Below are 15,382 nucleotides of genomic sequence, written 5' to 3'. Positions count from 1 at the left end.
GGAGCAACAGCACGCTGAGGGCCCCTTGGAGCTTCTGTCCTGAGTACGTGAGCTGTGTTTGGAGGTTCCCTTCCACCCCGCAGATCATCCCAGGCTGAAGCTCCAGGAGGGGGCTGTACCTCTTGGCAGACTTTTATGGCCTCATGCAGCCTCTCCCAAGCAGCTTGGATATGGCTTTTGTGGGCTTGGATGTGGAGAGAGCAGCGGGGAGCTGCCTGCTCCAGGCTGCCTGCGTGTTCCCTCAGGGCCTGCATACGGGCCTGGCCCAGGCTCTGTACTTCCTTGCTGAAAGCATCAAACTTCTCCTGCAGCACCTGCAGGTGGGAGTGGGGAGGATCACTCTGCTTCCTGCTTCCGGGAGCTGCTAAAAGGCTTGGTGGAATCTGGCACAGGGCCCTCCTGCAGCCCCAGCAGGGAAGATGTGGGGGTCCAGCAAGGTACACCACTCCAGCTCTCTTCTGCACACACCTCAGTTTTCCTCTCATCTGGCACACACAGACTTTGCGGGCCTGCTCAGCCTCCACCTACTCCCAGCTAGCTGCCTCAGTGACTTGCCTCGACAGCCTCCAGGTCCTGCCCAAGCTCCTGGGACTGCACGCGGGCCAGCTGGGTGCTGAGCCACGTGTCCAGGAGCAGGGCCTCTTGCTCCAGCTGGTGCAATCGCAGCTGCTCCTGCAGGCTTCGGGCCCTGCTCTCTGCCCTCTGCCCCAGCTGTGTGTGGGCTTCCCTCACTGCCTGCAGCCGGGCGAGGACCTGAGGACTGGGACAGGAAATGCAGCTTGGGCCAGGGCCAGGGCCTCCCCACCCCACTGGGGGGAGCCCCCTCCACCTTGGGGGAGCCCCCACTGCCCTCTGCACCTCTGCCCTCACCTTTCCGGGCCCTGCCTGCCCTTCAGGAGCGTGGCAGTCTGCTGCAGCCGCTCCAGGTGAACCCTAAAGCCCTGCAGGTCTCTCCGGGTGGCCTCCAGCCGCCGCAACAGTGCCCGCGTGGCCTCGGCACTCTGGCCCAGGTCCTCACTGTCCAGGACATGGTCCCGCTTGGCCAGCCAGGATCCTGCCTCTAGGAGCTGGGGTGATACAGCAGAGATCAGCCTCCCCGCCTACACACACAAGTCAGTGGGAGACAACGGCCTCCAGTGCTCCTGGCCTGGAGTCAGAGCTCGGGTTACTGGCCCGGTGGCCTTGGGAGGCACACATGGGCTGGGCACCTCCCTACCTAGTGGTTGCCGCAGCTGGGCCTGAGCGCAGTGTTCACCAGAGGCCTCAAACGATCCCTCTCTGCCCCCAGGAAAAACAAAGATGCCCCAGTCTCGGTTCCTCAGTGGCAATTCTGCTTGGTTTGCTTAACAAGCCCACATTTCAGCAAGCGCAGCTTGCAGTGAGTTCCTCCCGTTTTGTTCTTCCTCACGGTCTTGCTTCCTGGGCTGGCACCATGGCTCAACTGGCTAATCTTCCATCTGCAAGTGCTGGCATTTTATATGGGCAGTGGTTCATGTTCCAGCTGCCTCAATTCCCATCCACTTCCCTGCTTGTAGCCTCGGAAAGCAGTTGAGGATGGCCCAAAGACTTGGGACCCTGCACCCATGTGGGAGAGCCAGAAGAAGCTCCTGGCTCCTGGCTCAGCTCTCCTCTCTGTAAAAATACATTCCCTGCTGGAAGGTACCTGACAGCAGGGAGAAGGTTCCAGTTGACACTGACAGTGCACTGGGGCAGAAGAGACAGAACCAATCACTCCAAGGCCTGCTGGCTAGATGGATAAGGTCTTAGGGGCCTGGAGATCCAAGATGTAGAGCCGAATTCCTCCAGGGGTCCGGTTCTGGGGAGCTTCACACAAGAGCAAACCCTTCTGTTCCCCCAGCACCCTCTCACCTTCATCAGAAACTCCTGGGCCTCCTGAGCCTGGCGTAGCTGCAGACGCCTCTGTACCACCTCCGCCCGCAGGTGGTCCATGGCCGTCTCCAGCTCCTGCACCCGGGCAGCCACCTTGCTGGTGGCAAAATGCCCAGCCTGCACCAGCTTATGCCCAGTGTCCAGCACCACCCGGGTCAGAGCCTCGTGGCTGCTCAGCTCATTCTCCAAGCTCTGTGATGGAGGAGGAGGGGACAGCAACTGGTAGTTGCTACAGGAGCCCACCCCCACCTCAAGACATGCCCAAGACTTACTCGCCAGGGAGTCAGTCCTCAGAGGACTCAGGGCAGCCCCCAGGCTGAGGAGCCTTAGGACTTCTGAGCATGCCCCCCGCACCTGCTGCTGCTCCTGCAGCTGCCGCACGGCTTGCAGGCTCTCGCCGTAGTCCTGGGCCGTGGCCAGGGGCAGCTTCTCCCGCACCCAGTCCATCTCCTCCTCCACGTCCCTGAAGAACTGTGCAAGGAGACTCCGGGCTTCCAGGGCTGCCCTGCGCTCCTGCAGGGGCACCGTCAGGCTCTCAAACCTGTAAGGAGGTGACCTGAGAGACAAGAAGGGGCACTGGGCCTCATCCCCAGGGAAGGCAGGGAAAGGCAGGTACCTCTGCAGCAGCTGCTGTGCCTGCTCCACCAAGTCTGGGCCAAGGCACTGGCCTTCCCGCATGAAGGCTTGGATCTGGCCCAGCAGCGCCTGTGCCCGCCTGGCCTGCCTGTCCACCGCTGCCTCTAGCTCCCCCTGTGCCCCCAGGAACTCGTCCACTGCAGGCAGGTCCTGCCCTACTACGGGGCCTCTCAGCTTGGCCTCTACAGGCTCCAGCCAGCTGCCCAGCTCTTCCACACTGCGCTGGAGACTCAAGGCCTGCTGGAAAACATGTGGTGGGCAGCCAGGGAGCAGGCCCAGAGCCCTGGCCGGCAGCTGCAGGGTCCGCACAGACTCACCTCACGGGCAGCTCGGAGCCTGACCACCTTCCTCTTGCAGTTGGCCTGCACTTCATGCCACAGCTGTCCCAGTTCCTGCAGCCGCTCCTGGACCATGTCCGGGGCCGGGAGGCCCGTCTGCAGCAGCCTCTGCCCCAGCTGCAGGCACAACATGGCACACACGCCAAGGGCACATGTGCTGGCTCTGAGCACCAGCCCCAAGGTGGCAGGGCCCATGTGCTGGCTATGGGACCTCTCTGGTCTGGGTTGTCTTCATCCACACCACGCTGATCAGGAGGTTGTTTTGTTTATATGATGCAGTTTACACAGCACTTAGCAGGTCCCTTGCATCCGAAGGGGCTAGGCAGGGGTCAGGACTATCTTTTTTCCCCTAAAGATTTGTTTATTTGAAAGGCAGATTTGGGGCCCGGCGGCGTGGCCTAGCAGCTAAAGTCCTCACCTTGAACGCACCAGGATCCCATATGGGCACCGGTTCTAATCCCGGTAGCTCCACTTCCCCTCCACCTCCCTGCTTGTGGCCTGCGAAAGCAGTCGAGGACGGCCCAATGCATTGGGACCCTGCACCCGTGTGGGAGACCCGGAAGAGGTTCCAGGTTCCTGGCTTCGGATCGGCGCACATCAGCCCGTTGCGGCTCACTTGGGGAGTGAATCATCGGACGGAAGATCTTCCTCTCTGTCTCTCTTCCTCTCTGTATATCTGACTTTGTAATAAAAAATAAATAAATCTTTCAAAAAAAAAAAGGCAGATTTACAGAGAGAAGGAGACAAGAGATATTAATCTTCCATCTGCTGGTTCACTCCCCAAATGGCTCCAGTGGCCAGAGCTGGATTGCTGTCAACTCAGGAGCCAGGAACTTCTTCCAGGTCTCTCACGTGGGTGAGACCTTGGGTTATCTTTTGCTGCTTTCCCAGGCCACAAACAAGGAGCTGGACCAGATATGGAACAGCTGGGACTCATTGAACCAGTGACCATGCATTGTCAGCACCACAAACAGGCTTAGCACAGGCCCTTGCCAGGGCTTCTTTGTGAGTGGGAAAGGGAGCATTAAAGCACACTGCTTTGATTGTTGGCTGGGTACTCTGATGACGTCAGAATATGACCTTCACGGCCAAAGCACTTGACTCAGTGGTTAAGATACTTCCCTTAAGATAGCTACACCCTGTGTCCCAGTGCTGCGTTAGAAGCCCAGCTCTTCTTGCGATTGCAGCTTCCTCCAGTGCCCACCCTGGGTACAGCAGGTAATGGCCCAAGTGCTTGGGTCTGTCACTCAGCTCCTGGCCGCTGGCTTCAACCTAGCCTGGCCTCAGCTGATGCAGGCATTTGGGGAGTGAACCAGCAGAGGAAAGATCTGTTTGTATGCATTTCAAGTCAGGCTAATAAAGTTTTAAAATAACTGAAAAGGCCTCATTTGGGGAGTGGAAGCGACTGTTTCTTACTGCTTGACCACGACTAGCACAGCAGTGAGTATACTAGGAAGCTGTCATCCATGACTCAGGGCTGACCTAGCTGCCCCCAGCTCCCCGCCCCTGGGCCTTACCGCCTGCAGTGCCTCGTGGTGCTGTGCACTGGCGTCCAGCTCTGCCTGCAGCTCCTGCTGCTGTCGTACCTGTGCCTGCAGCTCGCCGGGGGCCCACCTGCCTTCTTCCAGGGCCTCTGTGTTTTTCTCCCTCAGCCACACGACCACCTGCGCACACGGGGAGAGCCAGCTTGGCCCTGCTGCCAGGGCTCTGCCCTCCCTTTCCCCTCTGAGGGATCCCCAAGGAAGGCGTGGCCTTTTACCCCACCCCTCACCGCTGCCAGCAAGGGAAGGCACCTCATAGGAGTCCTGCAGGAATGCCTGTAGCTGCCTGAGCTCCTCCAGCTGATGGCGGCGGGCACCTGCTCTTTCCAGGAGCGCCTTCTTCCTGCCAGAGGAAACTCATGTGGGTCCAGAGTCCAGGTGGCTACAGGGATGCATGTGTGTGTCCTTCCAGCTAAGGATGCCTTCCCACTCATCCTCACATCCTGGGCCTGGGGCTTCCTCTGACAGAGGCATGCTGCACCCCGCTCCCCTGTATGGTCGTCTGCTACAGGGCTGAATGAGGGTGGAGGCTCCTAGGGGAAGCCTTAACCCCCAAAACTCAGGATGTGACCATTTGGGGAGATGTGGTGTTTACAGAGGTCCTGACTCAATCGGACCGTGGTCCTTGTGAGGGGGTGGGGAGTTGGCACCAGGCACAGAAGACACAGAGATGACATGCTACCAGCAAGCCCCAAGAAACCAGTGACACCCCAGTGTGGACTGTGAGCCTCCCAGAATCGCAGCAAACAAACCACTACTGTCTGTTCCCATCCCGGACCTGTGCTATTGGTCACAGCAGCTTGAGCAGACCACATTCTGCCACGAGAATGGCTAATGCACAGACAGTGACACCAGAGCAAAACCTAGTGGCAGTGCTTCATAAAGGCCTAGGCACCTCAACCCCACACCCCGCACATGCCCCATGATGCCCGAGGGCAGGGCAAGTACAGGACACATAGAGGCCAGACTGCCACTAGGCACCAGCACAGGGAACCAGGGCATGGGCAAGCACTCTGGAAAGAGTGGCCCTAGCAGCCTGGGATCTGGCTTTGGTCCCAAAGTCTGTGCAACTGTAAGGTGAAACCATGCCGATACAAGGCCTTGGGGGCTACCCAGGCTGTGCCTGTCAAGGGGTCATGCAGCTGACCTTGATTTAGCAAGCCTAAGAGACCTGCCAGCCTGCCCATGAGGGCTGGGCCTGCATTCCTGGCCACAGTCCCAAGGCCCGTGCTGTCAGCCCTTCTCACCATGCAAGACGGAGCCACCAGGACATCAGCCTCAGGGCCCAGCAGGAGAGGAGGCAGAAGAACTTGGGACTGTGTGCCCCCCACAAGCCCTCGGGGCCTGGCACTAGCCAGTTCACCAGATGGCTTCCCAACGGGAACATCCTTGATCCCAAGGGAGTGTCCACTCCCCTTCCTCCCAGTGGGTGAAGTGGGTTGCAGGTGACCCTGGCATCTGATCTCAGCCATGGAAAAGGCTGCTGAGCATGGGAAAGGGCAGTAAGGGGAGGCTCGGGTGCCTGATGTTTACACACCATCCCAGTGTGGTCCCCGCCATCCCGGCTTGCCATAAGTACCTCTGGAGCACAGCCTGACACCTGCCCAGGGCACTCTGGGCCTCAGGGTGTCCATGCTGGAGCAGGACTTGGGCTGCAGCCTCCAGGGTGCCAATCCTCTCTGCTTGCGCCTCCAGGGCCTGTTCCAGCATCTTGTACTTCCACAGGAGGTTCTCCGTGTGGTTAAGGGGGTCCTGGAAGGGTCAGGGAGGTCGCCGTTGTCCATGGGGCTACCCCTCCTGGTCCATGGTCCATGCTCTCCTCCCTGGAGCCATCCTACCATACCCCACCCCACAAAGTCACTGCCCTGTCCAGATGCCCCTTGACACCCAGGGCTGCTTCAGACCTGGGACAGTGAGTCTCACCTAGGAGACAGAGGCAGACAGGAGTGTAAAGGGGTGAGGATCTGGATTGTCCAACCAGCCCTCCCCTCTGCACTTCCACCAGCCCCTAGCGACTCCCCCAGGTCTCCTGTGGGAGATCAGGACAGTAGTGAGATGTGAGGAGGGTAGTGGGACAGAGCCAAGAGCCAGACAGGGCCAAAAAAACCTTTAGGATTGACAGGGCAGTGACAGTTGTGCTGGGGGGTGGGGGAGAAGCACTTTGTGAGCCTCCTACCCCTGACCCTGGCCACAGCACTGCCCGGCACCTACCTCCAGACCCTCGTTGGCCAGGCAGGCCTCCTTGCTGCAGAGCCAATGTTCCACCTGCTCCACTGAGCTCAGAAATGCCTGGTGAGAAAGCACAAGGCTGGAGCAAATGGGCAGAGGGGCCAGGCTCTGCAGGTGGAAGGACCCTGGCTTCACAGAATTAGTCCCTGGCAGGCCAGGCTGCCATGGGCAGGGAGCTGGGCCTTGGCCCGGGGCCATGGCTGAGTTGGACAGCCACACACCTGTAGCTCCAGGGCCTGCTGTAGCTGCCGCTGCCGTTCCTGCCAGGCCCCTTCCAGGCTATGCAGCTCCTGCTCCAAGGCAGCCAGGGCATAGTGAATGCCAGGGGTAGACTGATGCCCAGTGGCAAGCAGCTGCTGCCCGGTGGTCCGAGCCAGGCGGATGCTGTCTGCCCGTGAGTCCAGCTCAGCCTAGAACAGGGTTGGGCTCAGACTCCAGCAGAGTCTGGAGGCAGCCCAAAGGCAAGGAGGTGCAAGACAGCTGAGGGGTGCATGGGAGAGGAGAAAGGACCCAGCAGCAGGTGGGACAACACGGGGCAGGGCTGTAATGAAGGGGGGCAGTGGGAGGCAATGGGGGGAGAAAGGCTTGAGAGGGTGATGGGGCAACGTGGGGAGACAGTAGGGGAAAGGGGACAATGAGGGGGTAACAGGGACAATAGCAGTGGGGGAATCCCAGGATCCTCCTCCCCGCTTACCTTGCGTGCCTGATGCTCTCCCACCATGCGCTGGGCTTCAGTGGGGCTGCAGGGGTTGCTCAGTGCAGCCATCTCTGCCCGCAGCTTCTGGGCCCAGACCAGCAGGTCCTGCAGTACTGCCTGGAGCCCCTGGGCTTGTTGCAGGACATCCAGTGCCTCCCTCCTGCCCACAGGGCTTAGCAGCTAGACCTGGGGTCCCAGCCCCTCATCCCTCCCCTCCCGCAACATGCCCTCTGGGAACCAATGGAGGTGACAACACTGAATCTTAGTGGAAAATGGTGGACCCAGGGGAAGCTCGGAGACATGATACTGGAACTGCGCAGCCTGCTGGGGGTGAGGACCACAAGCGCCTACCGCTTCTGGGTAGAGTTCTGGAGCTGCCGCCAGCTCTCCATCATCACTTGCTGCTTGTGACTGAGGCTGCTGGCTGCCCATGAGCTGCTCCGGCAGAGGCGGTTCACCTTGTGCTCCAGGGTCTGTGGGGCAGCAGGGTCAGAGCCCCTGGCCTTGTGGCTCCCATGACGACCCCCACTGTGTGCATCAGGCAGGTCCCCACAGAGGTAGCCTCCAAGCCCAGCTGCACACCTCCACCTGTGTCTGCACCAGGCTCACTTCCCGCTCCAGGACTGCGAGCCTCCACTGCATCCTCTGCGTGTGCTCCAGGCCTTGCCCGTTCTCGTCCAGGGTCTGGATCAGGGCCCTCTGCAGGGAGAGAGGCCTTAGCTTCAGCTTGCTCACTGCAGTCACGCCTGGCTGCCCCAGCAGCTGGTCCATCCTGTGGCTTCTGGGGCCTGGAGTGGCCACTTGCGTGGGGGGCAGGAGGGGTGAAGGTCAACCGTGGCCTGGAGATTCTCCTGAGATGAGAACTTTGTTTCTGTAGTGCTTTCTCCTTGTCCTTCTCATGTCAGTCTTTTTGAGGAACCTGAAGGCTAGGAGGGAGCTGGCAGATGCAGAGGACAGCCACCGGGGACGTGCCAGGGCAGGCTTGCAGGCTACTCGCACTCTCCCACTGCCTCCCTCTACCAGCAATTGGTTTAGAATCCTGTGACTGGTGATGCCCTCCTGGGGTGGCCCTCTTGTGCGTCTTGGGCTTGCTCAGGAGCTGGAGCAAGTGGCATGGGATGCTCTGATCTCTGGATCCCAGCAGGTCTGGGGAGAAAGGACCTCAGAGCCTGAAATGGGGCTTCCATGTTCCCATTCTGTGTGTAGCCCAAGGACACAAAACCCACTGGACCAGCTACCAGGTGTCCAGTGGAAGAAGGGTAGCCAAGGGGCAGGGTGCGTGGGGGACCAGGCAGCACCTGCTTCCTTCCCTGCGTTTGCTCCCACTACACACCAGGCCCCGCTCTCCACCACTCACCTTCTCCCCGATTAACTCGATGATGACGTCCAGCTCATCAGACAAGGTGTGTACCTCCAGGGCCAACTCAAGCTGCTGCTGGTACCTGATCAGGTTGCCATGGAAACTTGTCCACCTGGTTAGAGGTGATACAAAGTCAGCTGGGGAAGGATGAGGCCCTGCTCCTCTCCCGGCCTGCTGGCATGGGACTGGCCTGCTATGGAGCTGGCTCTGCCGTTGGCACGCAGTCCTGACTTCCTCGGGGTCCTGGCTCCTGAGCCGCAGCGACAAGGCATGGATGCTCCTGATGTGGGCATCACCTGCTGTGTCCTACAGGGGGGAACAGGCCAGGACACATGGCTCCTGACCTCTCAGGGTCCCTTTCCTGGCTCTGCAGTTGGCGCTCTGGGGCCTGTCGGTGGGCTCTGAGGTGCAGCTGTGTGGGGCACTGGAGGCAGCAGCTGCCTCTCCCATGGCAGGTGTGTGAGCAGGTTCAGCTGGAGCCCGTAGCCCCGGGGTTATGCTAAGGGTCAGGAAATGCTCCCAAGTAAGGAAGTGGGGGTGTGGGCGTGGCTGTGAACAGAGGCTCTCTCAGTGGGAATGCTACTTCTGGGGTTGAGCCATTTTAGCCGGTGGACTTGCCTGGCTGGGGCTCAGGCCGAGCAGAGTTTATAGGCAAATGTCCAGGGTGGGCAACACAGAGCTGGCTTACACTGCCCACACTCTACCCCAGAGCCGTGCACACTGGGAGGCACGGATGGAGGTTCTGCTCCTCCTGGAGATGCCAACACGAGTCAGAGGCAGTGGGGGCCGAGTGTAGCAGAGCTGGGACTGAAGCCCAGCTCAGTGAGGTCTAGTGCCTTCCCACAGAGCCCCTGGCATGGTGCCTGTGACGGCACCATTCACACCAGCTACCATGGGATAGAGGCTACAGCCTTTCGGGAAATGCCTCTGTACTTGTACCAGGTGGGGGAGGTCAGCCTTGTAGACTCTAACATCTGTTTGGGAGTGCACTTGCCCAGTTTCTTTCCTCCATTCTGCCTAACTGAAACAGAGCTTTGAGGGAGTGTGGCAGAGCAGGGGGTGGAAGGTCAGTGGAGGTGCTGAAGCGGGACAGGGTACTGTCTCATTAGAAGTACATACTGTCTCACTAAAAAGTTCTGTAATTACAGATGCACAGAAAATGCCACAATCAGCCCAGAATGGCTGGCGTCGCTCCTCATCAGGTAGACACCAACCTGCAATGCTGGCATCCTATGTGGATGCCACCTCATGTCCCTGGATGATCTACTTCTATTCAAGTTCCCTGCTAATGTGCCTGGGAAAAGCAGAAAATGACCCAAGATTTTGAGTCTGCCACGCATGTGGGAGACCTGGAGGAAGCTCCTGGCTTCAGCTCAGTCCGACCCTGGCCGTTGCAGCCACTTGGAAAGGGAGCCAATGATGGAAGATCTCTCCATGTCCCTCTATCTGTAACCTCTGCCTTTCGAATAAATAAATCTTAAAAAACAAACAGGGCCCGACACGGTAGTCTCACAGCTAAAGTCCTTGCCTTGTACATGCCAAGATCCCATATGGTCAGTGGTTCTAACCTGGTGACCCTGCTTCCCATCCAGCTCCCTGCTTGTTGCCGGGAAGGCAGTTGAGGACAGCCCAGAGCCTTGGGACCCTGCACTCATGTGGGAGACCTGGAAGAGGCTCCCAGCTCCTGGCCTTGTATTGGCTCAGCTCTGGCCATTGCGGCCGCTTGAAGAGTGATCATTGGATGGAAGATCTTCTTCTGTCTCTCCTCTCTATATATCTGACTTTCCAATGAAAATAAATAAATCTTAAATAAACAAGCAAAAATAGAACAGCCTGAGAGGTGCCATGTTCCTGGCTCAGCACCTGGCATGGTGATGGCTCACACGGTGTGGCATGACTACAACCTTGAACTAGGAGGCGACGTGGAAAATCTGTGCACTGTGAACACTCTCCAGAGCTCCTAGGGTCTGCTGCATGCATCTGGGTAGGGGTGGGGCTACAGGCTCCTGTCACCCAGGTAGGCCTTATTCTCATCTCAACCATGAGGAAGCCTGAGTTCGGTAACTCAAAGAGCCTCCCTATATGCACATGGTCAGCTTGGAGGCCACACCTGAGCCCCATGAGCCAGTTTTCTGTGTGTGTGTGTCTGGGCAGGGCCCCCTTACCCCAGCCGAGGCACCGAGGAGCTGGCGGAGCTGGCGGCGGAGCTGCAGACAGTGGTCATGGTCCCGGCCAAGGTCCCCAGCATTTACCATCGCCTCCTGCAGGGGCCGAGGCCAGAGAGGGGGTTCCCCTGAGCATCGACCTCAGGTACCCCGCCTCCCACAGCTGGGCAGTAGTGGGAGCAGTGTGTGTGTCGGGAGGCTTTGGGATTTACTGCTGGGCCCTGCCCAGAACCCCACTTCCCTCCCTCACCTCAAGCCCCTCTCCTGGCACCTCCAGACTTTACCCAGGTGGGCCTACCTTTCCCTGGATCCAGGCCTCTGCCAGGTCTACCATCTGCAGGAACTCCAGGAAGCTCCTCTTGTCCTCCAGGATCTGACCCCGGAGGGCCACTGCCTGCCTCAGTTTCTCCCAGTGCTCCTGTAGTGCATGCAGGTGCTGAGAGATCTCTCCTGCCCAGGGGTGGCTCTGTGCCAGCAGGTCCTGGCCCTCCTGAGGACAGAGGGGACCGTGAGAACCCTTAGATGCCGCTTGCCCAAGAACTTGCCCTTTCCTTTATCATCTGGGGTCCCTCAGGAGCGGGTGAGGGGCTGAGGGGCTGCTGTTACCTTGGTGACAGAGCTCAGCAGCTCCTCGTGGGCCTGGACCTCGGCCTGGGAGGCCTGGTGTCTCTGCAGGTGCCTCAGTTGGTCTCTCAGGCCCCCAGGGGACACAGGCTCCATCAGCCATAGGGTCCGCTGCTGGATCCAGTCCTTGGCCTGTCAGGGACCGGGGCATGAAGCCTATAGTCTCCACAGCCTTGCCTCCCACTGGAGATGGTTCTAGGGACTGCAACTGGGGCCTCATGGAGGAGCTGGGGTCTTCCTGCTCCAGGGCTACCACGCAGGCTTCGCTGCCTCCCATGGTCAGCATACAGGTGGGGCCAATGCATATCAGGACTCAGAATTAAAGTGCTGGGCTGCAGGTGTGCCTGGGGAGAGCTGCTGCCCTATGCAAGCTGGCTTCCCTGGTATGGTACAGGTGGGGGCAGGCAGGAAGGGGCTCTGACCTGGGTGGCGGCCTCTGTGAAGCGAGCATACAGCAACGAGGTATGCAGGGCCTGGCTACGACTCTCTGCCATGTCTTGCACTCGGGCCCGCCGCACCAGCACTGCACCAAGCCAGTGCTGCGCCCTGCTGCCCCCACTTAGTTGGCTCAGCTGCTCCCGGAGTGCTGCTTCCTGCAGGGTTGAGGAACAACCTGCTCTTCCCCAACCCTGCAGACTACTACAGGTGCGGGCACTCTACTCCACCTTGGGGCACACAGTCCTTCCCTGCAGAGACCTGAAGTGTTTCCCTCAGTCCCAAAAGACAAGGGCTGGTGTGCTCACCCAGCTCTAACCAGAACTGTGGTGTTCCTTGGCAGCCAGACGAGGTAGATGGAGCCAGCTGCCCACTGTGCTTCTGCAGTGTGGCCCACTGCCGGGCCCTCTTCCTGAGCCGTATCAGCAGACTCTAGGTCCACCCCAGGCACCTACATGCCCTGACCCCTCCACTCCCCACCTGGCCCAGGACTCTCCTACCCCTTACCTTCATGTCCTGGGCAGTCAGCAGCTTCTGGAAGACCTCATGCTTGTGGATCAGTCGCTCCACTTCTTCCACGGAGCTCCCCAGCACACTGGTCCTCAGAGAAGTCTGGACCCATCCAAGGCACAGTCAGAGGCCATGGAGGACTCCGGCCCCGCCAGTGCCTGCGTCCACAGTGGTCTGTGCTGGCCACTGGGGCCTGGGCAAAGCAAGGGCCCACAGATGGGGTAGGGACTTCTTAGGGCAGGGGCCCTGACATGAGAGCTGAGCAGGATCCTTGGTGGGAAGCTGTGGGGAGCATAGGAACTGGGCTGGGGGATTGCAGTTCCCCCAACATCTGCACAAAGAAGAGAGGATACCCTGCCCCCGGCCTGGGATGGGGATGTTGGTGATGACCCTGGGAGTTTCGGTGCTGCAGGCAAGCTGGGAAGCCCTGGGTAGGACCACAGGAAACAGCAGAAACCCAGCATGAAGGGGCTGAGTAGGTAGAGGGCCAAGCAGGAGAGGAATGGAAGGCAGCTGTGTGTGGGTGCGGACAGGGGTGGGAGCACGTGCCTCCTGGGCTACGAGCACTTCCTCCAGGCGCCCGCAGGCTCTGATGAAGAGCTGCTCCACCTGCGTGGCCTGTAGCCGCTCCTGCTTGCATGACCAGGCCTGGAACACCTGGTCCCGCTCCTTCTGCAGGTCACGCAGCCCTTGCTGGACCTGCAGGTGGGCATGGGTGGGGGGAGCAGGGGCTGGAAAGGGCAGAGAGGAAGAGGCTCCAAAAGAGGCAGGGCAGGTCACCATCAGGTGGCCAGGGAGGCGAGGCCAGCTCAGAGAAAGTCTGGGCACATCAGGGAAGGGGCTCACCTCGTTGGCAGGCATCCCAGCAGTCAGCAGGGCCTGTTGACCCAGCCGGGTGGCCTCCTGTTGTTGTTCCTCCCAGGTCTGCAGCTCTGCCCAGAGTTGCTGGTGGGCAGTGAGCTGCAGGGGGCTGCTGCTGGGCTCCTGGGTGCTCTCCTCCATCTGCAGTTCCTGCCGCACACGGGCTGCCCAGGAGGTGTAGTCCTGCACCTGATGTAGCAGATAGGCCCACTAGAGCAGGGCAGGGCTCAGGTACGGAACCCCAGCCCATCAGCTTCACTCACACATCAAATAACCTTGTCCTGGGTCGAGGGGCAAGCAGAGCCCTTGATCCTCCAATTTCTTTGTTCTTTTAAATCTGATTCTCCCAGGTTCATGGCTGGCCCATCTGTCCCAGTCCCTCCAATTCCCCATAAGGGCTCATGTCAGCAGCAGCAGTGAACTTAGCCAAGCTGAGGGGGCAGGAGAGACTCACTGACTCTTCGAGGGCCGAAGCTGCCCTGACCTCAGGAAGCCTGTCCTGTCCTTGCTTTTCACTGCTCTCCCTGTCCCCACTCATGTATCAGCGCGTACTGGTGGCCTGATGTGAATGTGTGCACGGTCGCACAGTGTCCACATTGGCATTGTGCAGAGGGATGAGGTGACTGGCACCAGGTTTGGGAAAACACCTTACTCCAGGCCATTATGCTAAAAAGTGACAGGAGAGGTTCTTAACCTCAAGCCTTTTGGGACTAACATAGTTTGGGCCTCCTGATTTACCAGACATGAGGATTTGGGGATTGCCCACGGCCAGGACCTGATGTCCCTGCCTGATGCTCATCCGCCCAAGGCAGGTGGTCTCCAGGAAGGCAATGATTGCATCTTCCAGTTTCAAGATCCACCCCCTACTTTGTTCCACTCACAGCTCCTAGCAGAGGTCACATAGATGTTGAAGACATCTCCAGTTGGGGGCTTCTCTGGGCTGTTCCTATTGCCCAGCCCTGCCTAGGACCCCATGTGACTGCCTTGTTGCTCACCTGGACTGGCAACCCAAACCCAGGCAGTCACTGGCATGCCGTGTGCCCAGCCTCCTACCAGCCAGACTGACCACCAGCTGGGCACCTGCTCTAACTCCCTGTGGCCATGCTCGATTCTCCCTGTGGGGCCTCACTTACAGCTGTGCATGCACACACAGACCTCAGCTAGGGAAGGTGATCTCACCGCCGTGTGGAAATGGGCCAGGATGCATGCACGCTCCAGCTGAGCCCTGCGCTGCTCCACGCGCAGCCGCAGGGCCTCCCAGGCCTGGGTCGCAGCTTGCTGCCCCTGTTGCACGGCCTGAGCCCGAGGCCCTGGACACAAACTCTGTACCTTATTTGAAGTCTCCAGCAGCTCCTGCAGCTGGGTCGGGGAGGGGAGAAAGGGGTGAGGGGCAGGGTTGGGGGATGGGGGAGGAAGGCTCACTCCCACTATAGAGATTGCAGGGCCAGCTCCCCCAGCCCCCAACTCCCACACTTTGGGACTTGTCCTGATGGCCCCAACTGGGAGCCCAGGGCCAGTGGGAAATCCAGGCCCAGTTCAGGGGTCTGAGTGGGGGACCGCCAGGGGGCGTACTTGCTGCTCAGCTGCCGCCAGCTCACACTCTAGCCACTCATGCCTCCTCAGCTGCACCTCTACCCCATGCAGGTCCTGGACCACATCACTGGACAGGCTGGTGGCTCGCTCCTGAGGAAAGGGAGCCCAGGGCTCAGGTGTGGAGGGCAGCCCATAGAACCTGGCGGATCCCTCCCTCCGCCTGGGTGCTCACCTGGATTTGGGCGAGGGCTCCCAGCAGGTCTCTGTGCACCTGGAAGGCAGTCTCAGCATCTTGGAACAGGCGGCCCCGGGCCTGGGTCAGCTCCTGCAGTTCTGACCAGGAAGCCCTAACACCAACACATGGAGGGCCAAGGGTTGGGCAGGCCATCTCAACTCAGGGTTGCACCCAGGTCCCAAGCTCCACATGACCCTCCTCGTCAGCAGCCTTTGGTGACCTTAGCCCTGCCCACAGCCCTCACTGCAGGTTTCCTCTTGCTGTCACAGTGCTGGGCTCTAGCTGGTCCCTCCACTCTGTGACAGCCAGGTGGAAGAAGCCTCAAAGG

The 15,382-nt window shown here is 59.7% G+C and overlaps 1 protein-coding gene across 1 annotated transcript in view; it reads right to left on the bottom strand.

The window, feature by feature from the left end:
- Positions 1–15,382, bottom strand: part of SPTBN5 (spectrin beta, non-erythrocytic 5) — a 39,708-nt gene that overhangs the window by 4,861 nt on the left and 19,465 nt on the right. Inside the window, exons 31-57 of the mRNA XM_058666012.1 lie at positions 15,052–15,166; positions 14,859–14,969; positions 14,466–14,645; positions 13,272–13,475; positions 12,975–13,124; positions 12,423–12,527; positions 11,903–12,073; positions 11,463–11,612; positions 11,155–11,346; positions 10,857–10,952; positions 8,882–8,997; positions 8,689–8,803; positions 7,914–8,030; positions 7,683–7,804; positions 7,329–7,491; positions 6,856–7,044; positions 6,617–6,694; positions 5,985–6,157; positions 4,658–4,748; positions 4,382–4,528; positions 2,844–2,981; positions 2,507–2,763; positions 2,245–2,431; positions 1,870–2,082; positions 871–1,067; positions 556–760; positions 120–314 (exon numbers count right to left, since the gene is read on the bottom strand). Of these exons, the coding sequence (XP_058521995.1) occupies positions 120–314; positions 556–760; positions 871–1,067; positions 1,870–2,082; positions 2,245–2,431; positions 2,507–2,763; positions 2,844–2,981; positions 4,382–4,528; positions 4,658–4,748; positions 5,985–6,157; positions 6,617–6,694; positions 6,856–7,044; positions 7,329–7,491; positions 7,683–7,804; positions 7,914–8,030; positions 8,689–8,803; positions 8,882–8,997; positions 10,857–10,952; positions 11,155–11,346; positions 11,463–11,612; positions 11,903–12,073; positions 12,423–12,527; positions 12,975–13,124; positions 13,272–13,475; positions 14,466–14,645; positions 14,859–14,969; positions 15,052–15,166 (4,177 nt within the window). The remainder of the gene's footprint in view (positions 1–119; positions 315–555; positions 761–870; positions 1,068–1,869; positions 2,083–2,244; positions 2,432–2,506; positions 2,764–2,843; positions 2,982–4,381; positions 4,529–4,657; positions 4,749–5,984; positions 6,158–6,616; positions 6,695–6,855; positions 7,045–7,328; positions 7,492–7,682; positions 7,805–7,913; positions 8,031–8,688; positions 8,804–8,881; positions 8,998–10,856; positions 10,953–11,154; positions 11,347–11,462; positions 11,613–11,902; positions 12,074–12,422; positions 12,528–12,974; positions 13,125–13,271; positions 13,476–14,465; positions 14,646–14,858; positions 14,970–15,051; positions 15,167–15,382) is intronic.

This window comes from Ochotona princeps, chromosome 6 (assembly GCF_030435755.1).
Source record: "Ochotona princeps isolate mOchPri1 chromosome 6, mOchPri1.hap1, whole genome shotgun sequence".
Lineage (NCBI taxonomy): Eukaryota > Metazoa > Chordata > Mammalia > Lagomorpha > Ochotonidae > Ochotona > Ochotona princeps.
Note: the sequence above shows the minus strand (reverse complement) of the source record. Positions and strands in the feature narration are given on the sequence as shown.